The sequence below is a fragment of the Monodelphis domestica genome, chromosome 8 (genome assembly GCF_027887165.1).
Source record: "Monodelphis domestica isolate mMonDom1 chromosome 8, mMonDom1.pri, whole genome shotgun sequence".
NCBI lineage: Eukaryota > Metazoa > Chordata > Mammalia > Didelphimorphia > Didelphidae > Monodelphis > Monodelphis domestica.
Window position 1 is genome coordinate 198275867 of NC_077234.1, and position 16189 is coordinate 198292055.

The following is a 16189-nucleotide window of genomic DNA, read 5'->3' on the forward strand; positions in this document are numbered from 1 at the left end:
GCCAATACCAGAGAGTTTTGACAATTACTTTTTTATACAGTTTAAAATCTGGTATTGTTAGACTTCCTTCTTTTACATTTTTTCATTAATTCATTTGATATTCATGATCTTTTGTTTTTCAAAATGATTTTTGTTATCTTTTCTAGCTGAATAAAATAACTTTTGGTAATTTAATTGGAATGATATTGAATAAGATTAGTTTAGGTAGAATTGTCATTTTAATTGTATTGGCTCTGCCAACTTATGAACAATGACTATTTTTCCAACTATTTAAATCTAAATTTGTGTGTAAGGTATGTAAGGTATTCATTAGTCCTTGGGTTAGTTTTGGCAGGTATACTCCCAGGTATTTTATTCTGTCTATGGTTATTTTAATTTCTATTTCTGCTTGTAAGATTTTGTTAGTGAAATGTAAAAATGCTGATGATTTATATGGGCTTATTTTATGTCCTACTTTGTCTAAATTATTGATAGTTTCAACTAACTTTTATTTGAATTGCTAGGATTTTCCGCATATAGTATCATATTGTCTGCAAAAAGATAGTTTTTAATACCTGTTTGTCCATTCTGATTTCTTCAATTTCTTTTTCTTCTCTTATTGCTATTGCTAGAACTTCCAATACTATATTAAATTACATTGGTGACAATGGATATCCTTTTTTCACTCCTGTGAGTGAATCAACAAATTAATAAGAATCCTGTTCACATTTCTGATGCTAAAGCTAATCATTGATTCATTTTCATTAAAAAGTTTGCTTAAAACCAGTTAAGCATACATGAAAAAATGAAAATGTATTTGAATTTTCATAAGCATATTTGAATTCTTCACAAGTTTACATTTCACAGCTCAGACTTCAGAGTTTTCCAGAGCTGAATTCAAAGCATGAGGTCTTTCTAGATTAGCAAGTCATTGTCCTTTTCCACAGAAATGCAAGCAGAAAAGTGGTTCATGAATATAACATTTTTTCCTATCCCTTCTACCCCTAAAGACATTAGGCAGTGTTCAGGTATTAGACAGTTTTTCACTGTAGTTTCAATAATGCAATCACATTTTAAAGTACCTAATAATAGCATGGGCTAAGGCACTGCAGGGAGGGCTATTTCTAATGATTAGTTGTAGAAAAAGAGTTTAGGACCCTAGTGGGCCGTTAATACAATCTGTCCAGGAATGTGAGTCAGGCAGAACAAGAAAAATGGATCTTGGGACAGTCTATAGTCTACTTGGTAGATCTCTACAAGTAGGTAATTAATAATTATGTATAATATTGTGGCTAATATCAAAAAATAAATTCAAGTGTCAATTTTATGATTCAATTTATGATTACTGCTCTTATTAGAGGCATATCAAAATGGAATATAATAAACCTGGCAAAGTGACAAATTAATTGTGTCCCTCTTTAGTATCATTTTATCCCTTCCCCTCAACCACATGCTAATTGTTGAAAGGTTTTAAAATCTTTACTATGTATTGTTGTTCAGTCATTTTAATCATATCTCACCCTTTATGATCCTTCTGGGGGTTTCTTTCTAGAGTGGTTTGCCATTTCCTTCTCCAGTTCATTTTCCAAATGAGGAAACTAAGGCAACCAGGGTTACATGACTTGCCCAGGGTCACACAACTCTTTGGTGTCTGAGGCTAGATTTGAGCTCAGGTCTTTGTTTCTGATTCAAGGACCAGCACTCAATCCATTGTGCCACCTGGTTGCCCAGTTATTGTGTATACACACACACACACACACACACACAGAGAATATTATATATATATACATTTTATTATATTATTATACATTATATACATATATACATTTACATATATATATATAATGTGTGTGTGTGTGTGTGTGTGTGTGTGTGTGTTTTGTGAGACTCTAATTCACACCACCTGGCTGGAAACATCAATATATTTTATATAATTATAACTGAATAATTCAAGTTCAAACACATGGAATTTATTTTTCACACTGATAGTTACCTAGTTGTCATTAAATGGTTTCGTTGGGGACAGAAATTTTGACTTATAAGTTCAAACTCTGTGAGTACAAGGACCTTCCCCAACCTTTAGTGTAGTTCTCTGCAAACTTTAGGTGGCTTAACAAATGGTTATTAGATGAGTAAATTAGTAAAAAAATAATGACTTTGGCTAGTTTGATTCACTTCACTTCATTATTTGGAATATATTAGCTGGAATCCATATAGCATATTGACAGAGACCCAGGCATTCTTTGGATCCCACTAGCTTATGACTGGTTTAAGTTTTCTTATGCTAACTTCCTTCTTTAGAGAAACTGATGTCATTGTTTTCTTTCTTGTACCCTCCCCTCCTCAAGGTTAGTTGATAATTTCTGCATTTGTGAAGGTTACAGTGTCCCCCGGTGCCTAATGTATGAGATATACGTGGAGACCTGTGGACAGAATGCCCAGAATCAAGTGAACCCAGCCACATTTGGGAAGGTAGGTTACAAAGTTCCGAAAAAGAGCATTCCCTGGGAGGAACAGGAGCCATCCCCCTGGATGAGTTTCGTTTACCCTTGGTGACTCCAGTCGGGATAGGCAGGGGGACAGTCAGTGATTTCTGCCCCCTTGGCATGTGTGCAGAGGAGCTGCTTCGGGGACGTAGCTGAGAGAGCACGCACTAGAGAGCTCCTTTTACCACTGGCCAGTGGCTCATAAACGTCAGTAATCCATGGGTGCCCCACACCTAGTCCTGCTGTTTTCACAATTTCCTGGCTTATGTACAAGTCAATTGTTTCAACTAGTCCTGTCCTAACGTCTCACCCACACGTCCTTCCCCTCCCTCTTACCCCCAGACTCTACCTTTTTGTGCAAGGCTATTTATTTATAAGTAAGAATCGGGCTCACAACACGTCGACGGGATATAAGAAAACTCGAGTCCTCGCAAAGTGTTTTCTTAGTAAATGGCTGGGCAGAGCTCTCAGCCTCCAAAGGCTGTCCTGGAACAAAGGGAAAAGGCAGCTGTTGGGAAGGCGGCAGGTGGAGTTATTTTGCTGGGCGAGTGCCACAGCTGCATTCAGTCAGGGTATTTAAGGAGCAAGAGAGTGCCGAGCCCGTCACCCTTCTGTAAGGGAACACAGAGCAATCATTATGAAAAGAGCATGCGGAGGAGACAGGATTCCGGCTACAGCCAGCCAGCCCCAATCTCTGTTGGTCTGCCTCTCTCTGCATGTCAGGGTGTTTGCTGGTGTGTTGACCCTCTTGGGAAGGCAGCCAGAAGAACAGGTGGTGTCTGGATTCCACCCTTACCCTCCCCACTCCCTCTACACACAGAACTGTACAGTCCTCCAGTGCCCTTCTGGCACATGGGCTACCATTTGGGAAGTCTGTGACGGCTCTGGGTCCTTGGGCTCAGTGGACACGAAATACCTCGCTTGCTAGTTGGGTGGGGGACATCCAGTCCATCTCCTACCTGAACCTAATGCCTTCTGGTCTTGAAACTGATCTAAACAATCCCAGAGCTACCTGGGGCTGCCCCAACCTAGAATGACAGTTTAGGGTGCAATATGCTGAGTGTGGGCTTTGCCTTGTCATAGCTAGCAATTCTGATGAGTTTGGCCAGTCAGTAGCTTTGCAATCTGTAGCACACTGATCCAGCTAATTGGTAAAATGGACCTGCTACACCTTTGGCCCTGATAGGGTCCACACATCCTTAGGTGAACACTCAACTGAAACCAAAGCGTTTACCTTGCCCAAATTAATACAGCCTGTCACAATTGTACCCTCCAGATCACAGTGACACCCAGGCAGAGAAGGGAGACGGATTGTGGCCAAGGAGGCTTGTAGCTATGATGATTCTACCATTAACCTCTGAGATACAAGAATTGCACCAAATAAGAAGGCAGGGATGGGCTTATGGGGATATGTAACACTGGAAGCAATAATGACATTGCTGAAATCACAGAGTTATAGGTTTTGGAACTGGAAGAAGTCTTAAAGATCCTATACTCCAACCCTTTCATTTTACAGATAAGCAGAGGAATAAGTGACTTGCCCAAGGTTACACAGTATTTGAAAGAAGAAGATTTTTTTGTTGTTGCTTAGCTGTTTTGAGTCTTGGCCCCTTTGCTTTTTGCTTTGTTTTGTTTTTTTTTTTGCAAAGATTCTGATATGGTTTATGTTTCCTTCTCTAGCTGATTTTAAATATGAAGAAACGGAGGCAAAAAGGGCTAAGTGACTTGTCCAGTGTCTGAAGCCAGATTTGAACTCAGTTTTTCCTGAATCTGAGCCTGCCATTCTAGTGACACCTAGGTGCCCTGAAAAGAGCAGAGCTGGGTTCTCTGCCTCAAAATTCAGTGCCATTTATTTGTAGCTTCTTTCCCCCAGGCAAAATTCCTATTTCCTTAGCTAGTAGGAAAGCAATTTAATCCAGCTAATTTATATTAATACATGAATGAACTTCTTTTTTTAAGAACAGAATACTTGTTGGGGGGGAGGGGCTCTTCTCTTTTCTGTCTCAACTCTCTAAGTTGGTCATCTCATTAACTCTACAGTTACATTATCATCTCTATCCAAACTGCTCCTGAATCTCCCATCTAGCGTTCCATCTTTTCCTGGTGAACTCCACTTCTGCATCCTCTACTGGCTGGTATTCATCTCCACTTGGCTGTATCATAAGCACCTCAAGCTCAACATGACTAATTTTCTTTCTGCCTAAACCCAATCCTCATCCTAACAATCTATTTCTTTCACGTTTATCTCTGTCCTTCCAGTTATACAGGTTTGCTACTTGAAGTGATTTTCAAGTCATTACTCCTATTCACCTTCTACATCTAGTCAAGTTGCTAAATTTTGTCTGTTTGACCTCATTAATGTCTCTCACATCATCCCCTTTTCATTAGTCACACCTACCATTTTTGAGCCTCCTAATGGGTCTCCCTACTTCCTATTTCTCCTCCCTAATTCATCCTCCACACAGTTAAAAAAAATCAATGTTTTCTTGAATCATAGGATCACAGATTTAGAACTGGAAAGGATTGGATAGCTTACCTAGTACAACTCTGCCATTTTATATAGGTGGAAACTGAGGACCACTGACCTAAAATGATTTTCTCCAAGATCACACAGGTAGTAAGGAGCAAACCTGAGTTATGAATCCAGATCCTCTGATTCCCTAATGCAATACTCTTTCTACCACATCACCCTGACTCCCTTGGTTCATATTAACCAAATTTAAATTAAGCCTGGAACACTACAGGCATCCTATACCCAAGACCCCACAAGAAGAAGCCACTCTAGTCCTTCACTCATTTGTCCCCAAGTGTAGATCATTGTTGCCCTCTCCTGGTGCACAGCTGCCATCACGTCCAATTTCTCCCCTCTTTACTGAGACCAGATTGACTTTTATTTTTATTTTAAATTAAATTTAAAAAATTTCCATGGTTACATAATTCATGTTTTCTCCCTCCCCTCTTCCCTCTCCTCTCCCAGAGTTGACAAGCAATTCCACTGGGATGAACACACACACACACACACACACACACACACACACACACACACACTGCTATTTCTAATGCACTGGGTTGACCCTGTCACTTCCCTACTCAAAAATCTCCAATGTCTCCCTCTTACCTTCAGAATACAATATTTTTCTTCATTTGGTTGCTAAAATTCTTCATAATCTGGCTGGAGCCTACTTCTTCAGTCTTATTGCATGCTACTCTTCATGCACTCTATTGTAGACAGAATGGGCTGTTTGCTGTTCTCTGATCATCGATCTCTGGGTCGTTGCACAGACTATTCCCCCTGCCCCCTGCCCCCTGCCCCCTGCCCCCTGGTTTCTACTCTTATCTTCCTCATGGAATCTCTGGCTTCCTTCAGGGTTCCCCTTGCTCACTGGGCTTGGAGTCAGAAAGACCTGAAATCAAATCTAGCCTCAGACACTTATGAGTGAGCTGCCTCTGCTGTCTGCCTCAGTTTCATCATCTGTAAAATGAGGATAATGACAGAAGCTAACTTTATAACCTAACAATTGTAGCTATAATACTGTTTTAAAGTTCTCCATATACATTAGAGCACTATACTAGTGCTCTATGTTAGTAAGACTACTTCTTTCAAAAAGTCCCTCCTACCTAGCCCTACACCAATTCATCCCAGTGGCTGGTGCCCTCCCCTTGGAAATTGCTTTGTACATATACTTAATTTTCCATATATTTGTATCTATATTTGATTTGCTAAGTACATATGGCTTTCCTTGATAGAATAGAAATTTTTTTGTGGGCAAGAAAGGATTCTTTTTTTTTTTTTGGTCTCTTATCACAAGTGCTAAGTATACTGCCCGAGTGGTTAATAAATGCTTGGCGAATGAAGAATGGTGTACCCCAAACCAGCTCTGTCTTCAGGAAAAGGATGTAGATCTTTATAAACTCTTTGATCAAGTGAGCAAGCAACCCACATTTCTCTCTTTTAGAATTTAAAAATCTGGTCACATTACTACCCTACTCAGTCAACTCCAGTGACTCCCAACTGTTTCCAGGCTAAAATAAGATGCCTCTCTTAAGTTTTTAAAGACCTTCAAAGCCTGGTCTCGACCTATCTTTCCAACCTCATTGGACATTACTCTTCATCTTGCAGTTTGTGATCTAGCCCAGCTGATCTCATCTTGGTTCCTTACATAAGACTCCTGTTTCCATGCATTTTTTTTGTCCTTTCTGTCTGTCTTAGAATTGATACTAAGAATCAGTTGCAAGACAGAAGGTAAGTTCCAAGGCAGCCTTGGTAAGTGATATGCAGTTGAGGTTAAGTGACTTGCCTAGGGCTGTACAATTAGGAATTGAGACGGATCTGAACCCAGGACCTCCATCTCTAGGTCTGGCTCTCTATTAACTGAATCACCTAGCTGCCCCTTCATGTCTTTTCACTAGTTATCCTCCATCCCTCTCTTTCTTCAGAATGTTGTAGGGAAAACCTCAAGTGACAAGAGGCTTATTTTTAGCAAAGGCTAATATTATCGTAGCAAAATAGAAATTGGAGAAGGTATACATAGGAGAATATATACCAGACAATCTAGAGTGAAGGAGCTCTCTCATTTGGAGTAAGATAATTCAGTTCAAAATTCCCTGAGATCTCTAGCACAATAAGCTGGAGATAGGGAGATGATGGATACAGCCAGCTCCTCCAAGTCTTCCCAGATTCTTTTACTTCAGCATCCTGAAGTGGGAATGGCTCCTTCTATCTTCCTTCTTGAAGCTAGAAGTTAGAGGCTCCCAGAGTGACTTGAAGCTTAGAGTCCTGAAGAAGATTTTTTAAAAAGCTGGAGCTCTCCTTTTTTGGCAATTTCATCATGCCCTTCATGTAGGGCATTTATCTCCACTGGTGAGGAGAAAGTCCCAAACCAGTGGGCTTTGGGACAGGGCTTATAACAAGATTTTTATAGAATTCCTACTTCCTGAAACTTGATTCCCACCAAACACTGACAATTCCTTGTATTTAACTACTTTGAAATACTTTTGCTCTGTGTTACTTATGTATGAATTTGTCTTCTCTATTAGAGGGGAGAATTGCATCTATTTTAAAATAGATTTTGCTCTTTGGTCTATAGTATATACTGGGATTATAAGAAAATAAAAGCAACTCACACAATCGAAGGCAAAAAAGAGACTCTCTTTGCTTCTGAGTTTTCCCCCAAAGACAAAATAGTCTACTATAAAGTTGACAGGAGTCTTCTGTTCAAGGAACTTTTCAATTAAAACATTTGGGCCACATATCAGTGATTAGCTGAATGGGCCTCAAGATGGGTGCTCACCATGGACTTAGTATTGCTAATGCCTAAATATATCTTTCCCCTCTCTGTTCCTTAGTCCAGTAAGCTTCTTACCAGCATGAAGAATTTCATTTTTGTATTTGCAATGTATCTGCAATGGCTAGTGAAGTCCCTGGCACAATATATGCTTAATAAATGTTTGTTGATTATTGAAATATAAAAAAGTCCTGAATTTGACAAATATCCTTGTAATTTCTCCCATTCCCATCCCAAGGGAGTTTTTCTGTTTGCTGGCCTTGACCTGAAAAAAAACCCTTTGGGAAAACTCTGAATGAGTAGATAAGTAAGAAAGGTTATTAGAACCAATGTTTTTAATCTCGTTCATTTCCTATTTTTCAAAGTGATGAGCTCATTTAAATACATTTGGTTGATATTGTGGCAATCATGTGTCTTCTGTCATCTTTAGCCTTCTAATATGATGTTTTATGAATGGTCCAACTAGTACAAAATCTGAGTGTAGACAGAGAATTCTCTTTTTTAGGTATAGTGCTCTTTATTTTTTAAAAATGGGGTATATTCCTTCCCCCTCCCAATTACATGTAGAAACAATTTTCAACAACTATTTTCTGATATTTTGAAATCCAAATTCTCTTACTTCGTCCTCTCTGACCTCCCAAAGATGGTAAGTAATCTGATATAGGTTATATCAGTGTTGTCATGCAATATATATTTCTATTCTCCATGTCATGAAAGAAGACATATATCACACATACTAGAAAAAAATCATGAAGGAAATGAAGCGAAAAGAGGCATGCTTTGAACTGCATTCAGTCTCTGATAGTTCCTTCTATGTCTGCGGATAACATTTTTTATTGTGAGTCCCAACATTGAACAAATGACATTTTCCAACAGCTGTGGGAAGAGATAGGAAACTATCCTTCTTGTACCCATTTGACATAGGAGATACTGAGTTTCAATGTATATTTTTCAATGCATTATTTTGAAGGATATGATCCAGTTCATACAATATCTCTTCTTTGTCTTTGCAATGGCTTTTGGTGTAGAAATTGCAATTATCTCTATGGTAATAGATTACTTTGTACTCATTTTGCACATAAGGGGGTAAAATGATTAAGCATCCTATGGAATGTTATTTCTTATTGCCTTTAGATGCATATTGAAACTGTTTCTATCAAATATTTTATTTTCTTCTCTAAGGAGAACCTATCAATGATCTTTATGTTTACATCTTCATGCCTTCTGGTTTCACTTCATTGTTAGGATGTTGTTATTGATGGTCTTCATTTCACAGAATCACAGAATTTAAATTTGGATTTAAAATCGTCATTTAGTCTAAAGAGGAATGCCCACTATAATATGTATTCACTATAATAATTCTTTAATGGTGTGTCAACCTATGTGGTCACTGGACAAAATTAGTATGTTAAGAATACTAGCAATTAAATTAATGCTTTCAGATGCTTTAAACATTCAAATCCTTTCCACCATTTCACCATTGTCTTTGTGGCAGTAGAAGGACTCCCACAAGACTGACTGCTGCTATTTTGTATTTTTGATTGTGTCATGCATCACTACAGCCAAATAAATCTTGTTTGGTGACCAGATTTGGGAATGAATCTTTCCAAATGTAGGCAACATGGTATATTGGAAAGAGTACCAAATTTGGATTTATAGGACCCCAGTTCAAATCCTGTCTCTCATTTATTATCTGCTTAGCCTCAGGCAAACCACTTAGCCTCTTTATTTTCAAAGATATTGTCTAGTTCTTCATAGAATTCATTCATAATTGTCTTGGATCATTGCATTGCTCAGAATAAATAAGTCTTCATAGTTAATCATCTTACAATATTACTGTTACTGTGTCCAATGTTCTTCTGGTTCTGCTAACTTTACTCTGCATCAGTTCATGTAGGTCTTTCTAGGTGTTTCTGAGATTATCCTGCTCATCATTTCTTATAACACAATAATATTCCATCACAATAATATACCACAACCTGTTCAGTCATTCCCCAAAAAGACCTGCTATAAATATTTTTGTACAAATAGGCCCCTTTCCCTTAAAAAAATCTCTTTGGAATACTAGTAGTGGCATTACTGGATCAAAAATTATGCATAATTTTATAGCCTTTGTGGCATAATTCCCTAATGGTTAGACCAATTCACAACTCCATTAACAATGAATGAGTATCTGAATTTTGTCCCTGCACATGTTTTTGAATTATTATAAATGGCTTTGATTTCTTCACCTGAAAATTCCTGTTCATATCCTTTGACCATTTTTCAGTTGGGGAATGACATTTTTATAAATTTAATTTATTTCTCTTTATATTTGAGAAATGAGACCTTTATCAGAGAAATTGTGGTAAATTTCTTCCCTCCAGTTTTTTGTTTTTCTTCTAATCTTGGGTACTCTGATTTTGTTTGTACGAAACTTTTAAAATTCAATATAATAAAATTATTCATTTTACATCTTGTACTATGTATTGTCCTTCATCTTATTTCCCCCTTTAAATCCTACTTTCTCTCTCTTCTTTCACTTTATCCCTCCACACATGTTTACTTCTAAATCACTGCCTCTCCAAATCAGTTCTATTAGCTTCCCCATCTTTTTTATTCCCTTCCTTTTTCTTATAGGGTAAGATAGATTTCTATACCCAACTGAGTATGAATGTTATTCCTTCTCTGAGCCAATTCCAATGAGAGTAAGGTTTAAGCATTGCCTGTCATCACCCTCATATTCCTCTCTAAGGTTTTTTGGGTCTCTTAAGGTGAGATAATTTACCCCACTTTACTTCTCCCTTCTTCTCTCAGAGCAACCCTCTTTCACCCCTTGATTTTTTTGTGGGGGAGACATCATGTCATAATAGCCAATGTATTCCCACACTCTCTATCTAACTACCCTAATAATGATAAAATTTTCAAGAGTTACAAGTATCATCTTCCCATATAGCAATGTAAACAGTCTGACTTCATTAAATTTCTTAAGTTTTCTCTTTCCTGTTTCTCTTTTCATGTTTCTCTTGGGTCTATTTTTTAAATATTAAATTTTCTGTTCAGGTCTTAGTCTTTTCATCCTGAATGCTTGGAAATTCTCTATTTCATTAAATGACCATCCTCCCCACTACACCCCTGCCTCCCTACAGAAAAGTTTCAGTTTTGCTGGGTAGGTGATTCTTTGTTATAAGCCTAGCTCATCAGCTTTCTGGAATATCAAATTCCTCTGATCCTTCAGTGTAGGAATGTTAAATCCTGTGTAATCTTGATTTTGGCTCTGTGGAAGTTTAACAGTAGCCTGTACCCCTTTTTGGCACCCTGAGACAACTTTGGGATTTTATAGGGAAAAAAACTTTAATCTTTGGATTGAAACTAAAATTTTCTTCAGCTTCCCTCCCCCACTTGCTTAATAAGGGTGGAAACAAGCTTTTTGTTTATCAGTAAACAATATGCTTAAGATGGTGTTGCAGAAAAAAGTGGACATGTGCACTGTATTGCCATTCTATAGGTCTTATGACTGCTCTTGTCCAGAGTGAGGTCAGAGTGCTCAAATCACAGAGGCATGGGAAAGGGACATCACAAAGAACATAGATTGAAGTATAGGGAGGAAGTAGGGGCTTTTCCCTTGGAATCCTGGCACGAGTAGCTGCGCATTTGGGACTGGCTCTTGTAAGGAAGGTAACTGGCCACATGTGGCTGGTGCCTTCTCTTTCTATGGCCCATTTTAAAAATTATTTAATAAATAATTATAAATTAAGATACAGTCTCCAGAGAATTTTAATCATAAAAGTTCCATGATATTTGAGTTGTTTCTTTCTGGCTTCTTGTGTTACCTGGGAGCTCTGGAACTTGGCTATAATATTCCTAGGAGTTTTCCTTTGGGTATCTCTTTCAGGAGCTGATAGGTGAATTATTTCAGTTTCTATTTTACCCTCTGGTTCAAGGGCAATTTTCTTTGATAATTTCTTGTGATATGAAGTCTAGACTTGTTTTTTTTTTTATCATAGCTTTTATGTAGTCCAATAATTCTTAAATGATCTCTGGATCTATTTTCCATGTGAGTTGTTTTTTCAGTGAGATATTTAATATTTTTTTCCTATTTTTTCATGTGAATTTGTTGTATTGTTTCTTGATGTCTCATGAAATTATTAACTTCCACTTACCCAATTCTAATTTTTAAGAAATTATTTTCTTCAGTAAGTTTTTGAACTTCTTTTTCCATTTGGTCAATTCTAATGTTGGAATGAGTACTTTTCTTCATCAAGTTTTTTGGTATATTTTTCCATTTGGCCAATCCTGCTTTTTAAAGAATTCTTTTCTTCAGTTGAATTTTGTGCTCTTTTTATTATTTAATTAATTCTGCTTATTATGATGTTTTCTTTTTATTGTTTTCATTTCCCCCTCCCATTTCCCTTTGTCTTTCTTTTATTAATTTTTGAAATCATTTTTGAGTTCTTCCAGAATCTGAGATCAACTTTAAAGTTTTGCATGTAACTGCTTTGATCTTATTGTCCTCTTCTGAGTTTGTGCCTTGTTCTACCTTGTGCCCATAATAATTTTCTATGGTTAGGTATGTTTTTTTTTCTTTGTTTGCTCATTTCCCCGGCTTTTTTCTTGACTTTTATTTTAGAGGTGGTCTTTGTTCCAAGAGTAGAGGGGACGTCTCTTGAACTTTAACATTCTCTTGTTGCTACCTTCAGATCTAGTTCTAGGTGTCTGAAAGTTTCAATTCTTCCAAGGTGGTATGATGGCCTTTCAGCTAAGAGCTCTGGGAGCCATTTCCCACTGCTGCATTAGTCTCCTTCAGGACCTGCTATTGGTTTGCAAGGCCAGGCACACTGTCTGAAGTTAGGGACTCAACAAGGACTTGTGCCATCATTCAGGCCTTCACCATGAACCTCTCCACAGGCTTGCACTGGCCAGGCACACGGGGGAGTTTTGAGGTGTGGGTGTGGGGATACTCTGCTTTTGATTTAGGCAGAGTCTTTGAGTCTTGCTTCTGGACAGGACCTGCGTTCAGAACCTCCAGCAGGAGGGGGAGGAGGGGAGCCTCTCTGCTGGTGTGGATTTGTTACAGACCATACTTCCCTCTCACCCCAATGAAAGAGACCTTCTCTCCCTATCTTCAGAGTTGACTTCTGCAGGAAAATTGCCTCACATCATTCCTTTGTTGGTTCTGCCTCTTTAGTATTCATTTGGAAACTTTATTTTAAGGTTGGTTAGAGGAGGTTTTCAAAGAGAATGGGTCACTCCTGCCTGTACTCCACCATCTTTGTTACACTTCAGTTTTGTCATTTATATAATGAGGGAGTTGGACTAGATGACCTCTAAAGTTTCTTCAAGGTCTAAATACATGATCCTATGATCCTTGTAGAAATAGAGACAATTATTGTTGTTATTTATCTTTTAGTCATATTTGGACTCTTAATGACTCCTTTTTGGAGTTTTCCTGCAAAAGACATGTAAACATGAAAACCCCCTTATATGAGGATTAGATTTTAGTGTTAGCAGTAGTATCAAGTTAATTATAAATTGTTATTCTAAGATAGGTAACTAATGTTAGTATAACATGATTTTAGTAGGTCTTTTGTGATTGTTTTAGTATAAGTATTAAAGTTGAATTAAGTAAGATGCCTGAATTAATATGTATATTTAATCATTATTAGGATGCCTTAAAATTTGCTATATCATGCACTGTCAGCAATAATTATGGTTTTGAACTTGTGATCCAGTATATGTCACTAGGCCTGACCCTGGGTTCAAAGGTTGGTAACACCCAACACCACCCACTCTTCTCATTTGCGTCACTAGTTCAGGCTCCCCTGTCCTCCCTTGTCTATCAAATGACTTTTAAGTCATCATCAAATGACTTCTTCCACCAATAAGAAGTATTTCCTAGTTGCCCCAATCGATGAACATTGCTTCCACACATCTCTATTTTTATACTGGTATATAAGTTGTCTAATTCTATGGACATAAAAGAAGTCCTCTCACAATGGTCGGAATCTTTTGGTCTTGACCAGAGGTCTGGCTTTATTGTGAGACAGCCTTCTCACAATAAACCCATTTCCTTTTTGTTAAGATAATTTTCCCCCCACAGGCACTAGAATGGTTTGCCATTTTCCTTCTCCAACTTATTTTACAAATGAGGAAACAGAGGCATAAAGGCTTAAGTGGTTCTTCCAGGGTCATATAGGTATTAATTATCTGAGGATGGATTTGAACTCAAGAAGATGAGTCTTTCTGTCTCCAAGCTCAGCTTTCTATCCATTGCATGACCTAGCTGTCAACATCTGTATTTTTGTTCAGTCCTCATCAATTATGTTTCATTCTTTGTAACCCCTTTTTAGGCTTTTCTTAGCAAAGATATTGGTGGTTTACCATCTTCTTCTCTAGCTTATTTAACAGATGAGGAAACTGAGGAAAACAGGAGTAAGTGACTTGAACTCATGAAAATAATTTTTCTTGATGCCAGGAATAACAAATCTACTTTATAACCAATCTTCCATTTTCTTCCCTCAGCTCATTTTACAAATGAGGACACAGAGACATTATTATTATTTATATTATCTATTATCTATATTATCTATACCTCAGTGTTATACCATCCATAATCTTGATGTCTCTTCTGATTAAACTTCCCCGGAGGCATGGCCTTCCAAACGAAGCTTAGATCAAGGAGTAGATCTCTGGGATAACCTTTGCCCTTCCAAAGAAAAATTGCAGATCACACCACAGTTTCATGGGCAAATCACCCATTAGCAGGGCATAAACTTATTCAATTAAATAAAGATTTATAAAGTGTCTACTTTGTGTACTGGGATATATATATATATATATCCCTCCTTTTTGCCAACTTCCCTCCCTCTAAAAAAAATAAAAACAGAAAGGATAAAAAATCCACATATCAAATAATCACATTCAAGTAAAACACATCTGTTTAGTAACCACATTCAAAAAAATTACATCTCTATCTTCACTTCTCTGTCAAGATGCTTCCTCACAGATCTCTGGAGACATGGTTGATCATTATAAAGATCAGAGACCTTAAATCTTTTCTTTACAATGTGAAGTGAGAAGAACCAGAAGAACACAATAACAGCAATATTTTTTGATGAACAACTGTGAATGACCTCATTATTTGCAGTAATAAAGTGATCCAACATAATCTCAGAGATTCAATGTGAAAAATACCATCTGTCTTCAGAGAAAAAAACTAATGGAATCTGAATGCAGAACAAAACATACTATATTTCACTTTCTTCTTTTTTCCTTTTATTTTCTGAAATCTTTTGCACAAAATAACTAACATGTAAAAATGTTTTACAGATTGCACTTATGAAAGCAATATCAGATTGCTACCATATCAAGGAAGGGGGTGGGGGTGAGGAAAGGGAGGTGCAAAGGAAGGAAAGAATTTGGAACTAAAAAAAATTTTTAAATGAGTATTAAAATTGTTTTTACATGTAATTGGGAGAAAATTACACATATGTATATATATACATATATATATATATATATAAAGAAAACAAAATATGTCTAGGCTTTATTTTAATTATAGCTTAGAAATATTTTACTCCCTAAAAACTATAATTTAAAAAAGCCTAGATATACTCTTTTCTTTTATTTTGTTCTAATATTCCTTGATGTCTCATAGGGACCTTGATTTTGATTTAATCTAGTCTCTTTTTCAGGGAATCTGTTTTTTGAACAAAGCTTACCTCTTTCTAAGTTACTTATCCTCCTTCTAATTCTTTCCTTTAGAGCTTTTATTTCAGTTTTATCTCATGTTTAATTTTTACTGTTCCTATGGTCTTTGTGGAAAATGCATTTTTTTAAATCAAAAATGAATTTCTATTTGCAGTTGTTACAAAGTTCCTCTGTCCTGCTTTTGAGGGAATCTTTTGATTTGCATTGATTTTGACTTTGATCAGTGTCTCCTTTATCTCTCCAGTTTTAATTCCTGAATTGGAGCTTTGTGCTTCCCCTATTTCACTTTTGGGTGGGGTGGTTGAATTTACTTAGTTTTACCTTAGTCCCCTGGGATTATTTTCCTATGGATCTTGAAGGCTCAGAGCACTGGATCTTCAGATCCCTCTATGATATCTTAGGACATAATGCTAAGGGTTTCAGAGCTCTGAGGATATCCTAAACCTGTTTACACAGTTTGCTGTCATACTAGTCACTGGGACTTTCTCCAATGAACCCTCTAAATTTGATGCTTTTGGAAAGAGAGTCAAGGAGGCTATTGGTACCTCTAGCCATTTTCTAGTCTTTCTGGGAAGTTGTAAGTTTGTCATTTGTTCATTTATTTATTTTTGCCTATGATGATGCTGGTGTTATTAGTTGTCACTTTTCTTATTTCCCATTAATTTATAACTCACTTTTCTTGAAGTCTTAGGGTAGAATAAGCCACTTGCTGTAGTATTCCATCAGATTTCTTGATCATTTTTCAAATTA

General features: G+C 37.1%; 1 protein-coding gene across 1 annotated transcript in view; it reads left to right on the forward strand.

The window, feature by feature from the left end:
* Window positions 1-16189, forward strand: part of RFX8 (regulatory factor X8) — a 140981-nt gene that overhangs the window by 8809 nt on the left and 115983 nt on the right. The window contains exon 2 of the mRNA XM_007501155.3: window positions 2328-2451. Within this exon, the coding sequence (XP_007501217.1) occupies window positions 2328-2451 (124 nt within the window). The remainder of the gene's footprint in view (window positions 1-2327; window positions 2452-16189) is intronic.